This window comes from Uranotaenia lowii, chromosome 2, assembly GCF_029784155.1.
Source record: "Uranotaenia lowii strain MFRU-FL chromosome 2, ASM2978415v1, whole genome shotgun sequence".
NCBI classification, from domain to species: Eukaryota; Metazoa; Arthropoda; class Insecta; order Diptera; family Culicidae; genus Uranotaenia; species Uranotaenia lowii.
Genome location: NC_073692.1, coordinates 42446065 through 42453901, shown reverse-complemented (window position 1 = coordinate 42453901; position 7837 = coordinate 42446065). Strand labels below are relative to the sequence as shown.

General features: G+C 37.2%; 1 protein-coding gene across 1 annotated transcript; it reads left to right on the top strand.

The window, feature by feature from the left end:
* The first annotated feature begins 4903 nt into the window (after window positions 1–4903).
* On the top strand, window positions 4904–6631 carry LOC129741318 (uncharacterized). Its single transcript, XM_055733038.1, has one exon. The coding sequence runs from the start codon at window positions 4904–4906 to the stop codon at window positions 6629–6631; it is 1728 nt and encodes a 575-aa protein (XP_055589013.1).
* Window positions 6632–7837: the final 1206 nt, after the last annotated feature.

The window sequence follows — 7837 nt, the reverse complement described above, 5'->3', positions numbered from 1 at the left end:
ATACCACGTGGACAGAAAAATGAAATTTTTGACCCCCTCCTCCCCCTCCGTGGACAAGAGTGGACATTTGGCAAACCCCTACCCCCCTCCCCGGATGTCCACGTGGACAGATTTGAAATAGTTTTTTTTTAAATACCAATAATTTGATAGTTAGAAACACCACTTTTTTCCTCTTTGTTATTGAAATGGATGATTTTGAAAAAAAAAACCAATAAGGATTTCCGGATATAAATATATGATTTCTAAATTATCATATTTATTACTTGCTTTCTAGCAGCAACTAATTGTTAAAACTTAAACTGGAAAGCTTTGCAATTTTAAGATTTTGATTTAAACATCTTAATATTTATTCACATTTAGAAAATATTTTGAAAGTAAGTATGTCCACGTGGACATGACCCAAACCCCTACCCCCCTCTCCGTGGACAAGCGTGGACATTTCCATACCCCCCTCCCCCCCCTAAGTTGTCCACGTGGTATGTGAACGGCCCCTAGGATTATTATTATTTACTGTTCGAGAAAGCAGTGCTGCAAAATTTGGCGACAGGCAGGTGAATAACCCAATTGAGCTGTACAAATGACTAAATTTACTATCGCTGTTATGCTAATTTCAGTCGCCTGAGCCGTGAAATTTCCGTTCAGCATGATCGCCCTCCCTTCTGAAAACAACAACAACATACTCCAACGACAAAAACGTTCCGGAACACTATCATTGCGTAGCTGCTGGCTGTCTGTCATTAGCTGGGAAACCCCCGTCATATCCATGAGCAAGTCTTTTTAGTGCCCGCCTGCAAAGGGGAGGTATTTAGCGACAGCTGACGTGTTTCGGCAGCTGACATTTCGCTTGACTGTTAAAATTCAAGACATTCTTAACGCCTGGCGTGATCATTAATATGGTTTTAAATTTTGATCAAAAGTGAGTTTCACACAACTTTCTCTATCTGCATACATTACTGAAGTTTTTAAACGACTTATTTCTATCGTTTTTGCCGTACTTTATATCCGATCATTTGTTGGAATACTTAGAAAAGAATACTTAGTTTTGAAGAACTTTTAACGCATTAGCGCTTGGTGATAGAGAAACAACAAAGATCAATAGTGGGCAAAGAACACATGCAAGATATACATTAGACTGGCCCATAAAAAAAATCCTTATATTCCACGCGGCACCCCCTAGGTTGATGCATTAAGGTGAAAAAATGACTTTCTGAAAGTTTCAGATCATTTGGAAGAAGCACGAGCTGGCGCAAAGGACTTGAAATTTGTATGGAGATTTTCAGCAAAATGTATGAAAAATCGACATACTTTCACTCTTTGTGTTCTAAAATATGTTTCCAGTATGCTAGAAAGCTCAGAATTTCAGGAATTGTAGTTCAAACAATGACAAACATGTTTGTAAAAGATTGTGACGCAATACGAGTTGACTGTGATGAGTTATACGCAATTGAATGTGTGATTTTTTTCTCATTTTATCGATATATCGTGAACGGTGCATAGGTGGATTAATAGTACTAACTTGATCGCATTGTCACACAATGAGGATTACACATAGATAGTTTGTGTCTTCGGCAAAGTTGTAGTTTATTTTATAACAAATATCTTTGCAAAAAATGAAAGAAAGGTTTGAAAAACTATAAACTGCTGCATTGTGCGACGACGCGATCAAGTTAGTGCGATTATTAGCCCATACACCGTTCACGATATATCAATGAAATGCGAAAAAAAAATCACACATTTAATTGCGGATAACTCATCACAGTCAACTCGTATCGCGTCACAATCTTCTACAAACTTGTTTGTCATTGTTTGAGTTACAATTCCTGAAATTCTGAGCTTTCTAGCATACTGGAAAAATACTTTAGAACGCAACGAGTTAAAGTATGTCGATTTTTCATACATTTTGCCGAAAATCTCCATACAAATTTCAAGTCCTTTGCGCCAGCTCGTGCTTCTTCCAAATGACCTGAAACATTCAGAAAGTCATTTTTTCACCTAAATGCACCAACCTAGGGGGTGCCGCGTTGAAAAAAATGTTGAAAAAATCATCCCATACAAATTTGGGCCAGTCTAATATACATGGATTGTATCGATATAGAAGATTCAGCAGTCGACATGGAAACGCATGCTAGAGCCTGTTTCGTCACGTTCACCGTAGCGTACTTGGCTAACGCGTCTCTATTGAAGCGGAAATTGCGGGTTTAAGCCCCGTAGGTGAGCTGTTGTATCTTTTTCGAAAAATTTATGTTATTTACGGCTAACGTTCCTTCTTTCTTTGATATCTCATGTTTCTCTAATTCTTTCCATCAACTTGAAAAACTGGAAACTTATTTTTCATAAGAGTTTTATAAAATTCTATCAATTTTGTTTATTTTCAAGTTCTTATAAAAAATAGAAAAACCGGCATTGTGAACAAATATATACCTTCATTCCATCAGTCACTAACCACACCCAAAAAAGAGTTTGCAAAATTTCTATGCCACTCGGCTCACTGTGCCGAAAATGCGTTGAAAAGTGTACCAAAGATGATATGATTGGAAAAGCACTACTGGCATGAAGACTCGAGCTTCCAAGTAAAAAGATGAATGGCCACTACTTTCAAGCGAAACAAGAAAAACATTTTAAGGGATTTTCATCCTTTTGGATAACTTATCTTAAAATAAAAAAAAAATAGTGGAATCGAACCCAACGCAACATTCTTATTTCGACTTGCCAGTCCGTTTACTTACACGGTAAACAAAGTTACTCTGTTCTGTATAAAAATCCATACAGAGAAAAGTGTCTCCACTTAGTTTTATGTTTGGGCGCTTTACGCAGAGCGTGAGCAAAGAGCTTTTATACATTTGAAAACTTTCGGCCAGTTGCTCAATTCTGTATATTTTGACATGGGGATGCCCATGCATTTTCAGAATTAGTTTAGAAAATTAAAAATTAATGAAATTTCTCAAAAAAAAAACAAAAATTAATTCTCATGCGTAGCAAAACGATATTTATTGTCTATTCTGTATTAGATCGGTCATCCATGTGCCGGAACTTTTTTTTTATTTCATTTTAGCCAACTTTTTTCTGGCCTTCGATAGCCAACTTTTTTCTGGCAGCAAACTCAATACATGGCATGGCTAGTCAGAAATCGCCTCCTCATTTCCAGTTTGGTTTCGAAGTTTCCGAAACCCAACACCACTGGTGTCAGGCACAGTACGATTTCGGGTTCACGTGACACCAGAGATCCGTTAAGCCCATCTTTCCTGAAAAACAACAACAAATTAATGTAATAAGGAAAAAAATGGAAGCAACAGACCTACTTATTTTTGCTGAATTGTTCGATGACCGTCCGTCGAAGTTTGCACTGGGTGACGATGCCCGGATTATCTTAAAAAATTTCAGATCTATAGTCTCTTAGTCCGGGTTCGCCTCATCAAACATCCATGCTGCAGTTCGAAAAAACAAATTGGAAAGTCAGAACAAATGAAAGTAACTAATTTCAAGTGTCTTACCATTTTTTCAACAAGCTCATTATGCCACGCTTTCGAAATTTCTGATTGGCCACCGAATCCATCACTGATGGTAACACGAATCCTTTTTACTTAGCCGAATGATGACCAATCTTACGATGCGTGGAATAGTTCCATCATGCACGCCTCTCGAGTACGGACATGGCCAAATTGGAACCATCCTGCTTTGAATTGGGAATTCGAAATCAGATTAAAGTTATAACAATCAATATGCAGATTTCTGATCCAGTTTCTTGGTACTATTTGAATTTCAGAATTGATAAATAGTAAAATTTTAGATAGTACCAACGCTGATACAGTTACAATCAGTATTTTAGAATCTGATTTTTGACTTAATTTAAAGAATGAAGAATTCCATACCTGTTTAATTCTCCTAACACTCAAAGCGCAACTTTCACTCCAAATGAAGATAATCCGGCGAGTCAACGATTACTGCCTCGGAGACAAAAATAATGACCTCTTCCATTGCCGTCAGTTCGAAAACTTGAGACTCAATGTTGGCCTTCGGGTACCGTGCACAGCACTGTAAGCTGCCGAACCAACTGTTCCCGGATCTTGCTCTTTTCGGTCAGCTCAGATCCGTTCTAAATATTTTGAAATTTATAAATTGATTTTCGGCGATTTCAGTCACGAGCAGCAGAAAGTCTTTTTTATTACGCTGCCGTAAAAATGGAATGTTCCCAAAACACATTAGCAATAGTTTTCAATGCATTTTGCCACTATTAGAAGAAAACAGCCCCTACCTGCCGAGATTAGAAGGATGTATCAAAAGGTTCAAGAAATCTGTTTTGAATATTGAAATAAGACACACCTATTTCAAAATTCGCACTCTTCAACACCACAAAGCTGCTGTCGCTGCGCGAATGAATGCTGTCGTCCCAGATGAAATTTGTTCTTCCTTTTTCTCTAACCAAGACAAGTTTTACGAGAAAAATCTGAGTCAGCAAACAGCCGTAACTAAAAAGAAATTCTCTCAGATTCTAGAACCGAAAAATGTTATTCCAAACAAAAACCCGAAAGCAATTCATAATGCTACACCGATAGAGCCACCGCCTGAGACGCTAACCCTATTGAGTCTTGGCCCGAAGTTTGCACTTCCCATTAAACAATTACACGACGTGCAGATTTTTCATCTCATTGCAGATATCGAATTGATTCTTGAATCTAACAAAAATATTTCAATTCGTAATAGAAATAGATGCGGGGTTGCAAATATTATTCAAAACCACATTTATCAGTCGAATAATCTTTGCTCATACAGAAACGCCACAACTGTTTTCTGTGATAAGGCCCGGAAAATTACCCAACAGTTTTTAAAATCAAATCCGAACATCACTCAATCAGATAAAGGTAATAAAACTGTAATTATGCTGTTGGATGACTACAAAACAAAAATGTTAAAACTCATTTCCGATGATAAAACGTATAGTTTACTCAACAAAGATCCGACTACCGGTTTTGAAAAAGCCAACAATCGAATAATAAAACGACTGGCAGATTTAAATCTGATCGACAAGGTAATGAAGCACAGGCTGACAGCGAATAATTCGATTTGCCCTAGGATTTACGGACTTCCCAAAGCTCACAAACCAGAGTTACCACTACGACCGGTTGTCCCAAACATCACTGCTCCTTCCTACAATTTGTCGAAGTTTATAGGCAAAATAATCCAAAATTCCATTAAGAGCTCTTACAATATCATGAACTCTTTCGAATTTTGTGATTTTATCGGCACCATGACACTTCCTGAAGATTACATTCTTATTTCACTAGATGTAGTGTCTTTATTTACATGCATCCCAAAGGATCTTGTGCTACATGATATTATCTACAACTGGGATGACATTCGGGATAATGCCAACAATATAAATTTAGACCTTTTCCTGGAAATTGTAGAGTTCTGTTTCGACTGCAGTTTCTTCAGGTTCGACAACAAATTCTACAAGCAAATATTTGGAACGGCCATGGGAAACCCCTTATCTCCAATACTAGCAGATCTAGTTATGGAAGGTCTACTAAAGAATGTGGTACCGAGTTTGGACTTTACTCTGCCTTTCATAAATAAATATGTAGATGATCTCATCACAGCTATTCCACCATCCAAGCTGGATTACGTCGTTGAGAAGTTCAACAGTTATAATCAACATATACAATTCACGTGTGAAAAGGAAATGAACAGGAAGATACCGTTTCTCGACATGCTTCTCACACGACAAGAAGATCAGACAATAATAACAAGCTGGTATCAAAAACCGATCGCTAGTGGCCGCTTTTTGGATTATTTGTCAATTCATCCACTTCACCAGAAAATTAACGTCGCGAAAAACTTCATCAGTCGTGTTGATCGACTATCTCCGAAAGTAGATGAGAAAACCAAAATCGAACTAATGGATTCTCATCTCAAACTAAACAATTATCCTGTTTCACTGCGACATAGGTTAATTAACAGTCGAAAATGTAAAAAGACAGTGGATTTGATTGAAACTGAGCAATGCAAATACAAATCCATCTCATACATTCCTGGATTAACCGACAAAATCGGAAAATTCCTAAAAACAGACTATTCATCGATTAAGTTAGCTACGAAAACGATTTCTAAAATAAAGCAGATTTTTACGAAAGTAAAGGATCCGGTACACCAGGACGATTTTTCAAACGTCGTTTACTCGATTCCTTGCAATGACTGCGATTCTCAATACATTGGAATGACAACAAATACACTTAAGGAACGGATTGGCGGACACAAATCGAATAAAAAGGCGTTAGACAAACTGCGGAGCGAAGGAGTGGATAAAGAGGACCCGCGAATGGCAAATTTAAATGGACAAACTGCATTACTTCATCACAGCATAAAACACGATCACTCTTTTGATTTGAACGGCACGAGGATAATTGATCGTCACAATTTCACTTCCGGTCTACAAACATTAGAAATGTGTCACATCGCGAGGAATGGCAACACGGTCAATAAGAAGACTGATACTGAAGGGCTCAGTGTCATCTACGCCGGCATTTTCAACTCCATCAAAAACAAACCAAAACACACCAATACACATAATAATACACCAAACATACAAAATACAACAAACACACAAAATACAACAAACATCAGTAGTGGCTAAGTGAAAAACAACATCCAAAATATTGCAAATCATTTTATATCCGTTTTCGTATTCAAAACTTGCAAAGTGTTATATCCATCGCAACCAGATCAATAGTAAGTAGAACAGATTTCAAAGAAGATTGCATGCGGCAAGTAGAAAGCTCAACTTTGAATATTTTTGTTATACACCACAGACAACTGGACTTACATTTCCCGATTAGACAGTTTAGCAGATTCAAAAAACTTTTTGGACAATTAAAACGAGAAATTTCAGTAAGTACACCATTTATTGTAACACCTTTTTAAACACATCATTAATTTTGTTATGTTAATAGACTCCTTGAAAAAGGCATAATAAATGCCGAAACGTCGGATGAAGAAATAAAAATCGTTTTATGATTTTTTCGTGACTGAAATCGCCGAAAATCAATTTATTCATTACCCATCCAGTCGATAGAATTTTAATATTTTGAAATTTTTCTTCGACATTTCGGTTCCGAAGAGTCTGCCAGCTGAACACCTAAAATGAAAACTATTTAGAAGCGGAACCGTTTTGAATACTTCTGAAAGCTTTCCTCCGAATCAGACCCGACAGATGTTTTTACCTTTACTTACCAGACTTTTGTCAACAATTTTCGATGCACACACGAACGAGGGCTCAAAATAAATAAATAAGCCAACCAATAAATACTTCAAACTACGTTCACTAAATGATTTTTCCTGCTATCGATTGCCAAATTTAAAAATTATTTGCAGCAAACTTTTTGACGGGGTCGCGCAAAAAGTTTTGACATCCCCTTTCTCTTTAATTTCAACAACAGCAAACTTTTTATACTGAGCTGAATAATCGAGTTTAAGTTCAGATTTGTATATCGACAACCCAAAGTTACCCAAAATTGAATAGCGTATAAGCAAATTTTGAGCAACAGCCGATAAGTTATGCTGAAGGTGTAACCGCAATACATTTTATGCATAACTGAGTCAGTTAGCAAACGAAGGATTATCGTCATAATCTTTCTGCCACGCTCGATCTTCTCGTTTGGTTTTCTTCATCCTCCTTTGTCTTTAGTTGGCATGGGAATGGAATGGAAATGGAATGGGAATGGAATGGGAAGGAAATGGGATATGAATGAGATGGGAATGGTATGGGAAAGAGATTGGAATGGAATGGGAATGGAATGGGTATGGAATGGGAATGGAATGGGAATGGAATGGGAATGGAATG

Coding starts and splice junctions, on each gene's coding strand:
- LOC129741318 (XM_055733038.1), top strand. CDS start 4,904: ATGTTAAAACTCATTTCCGATGATAAAACGTATAGTTTACTCAACAAA.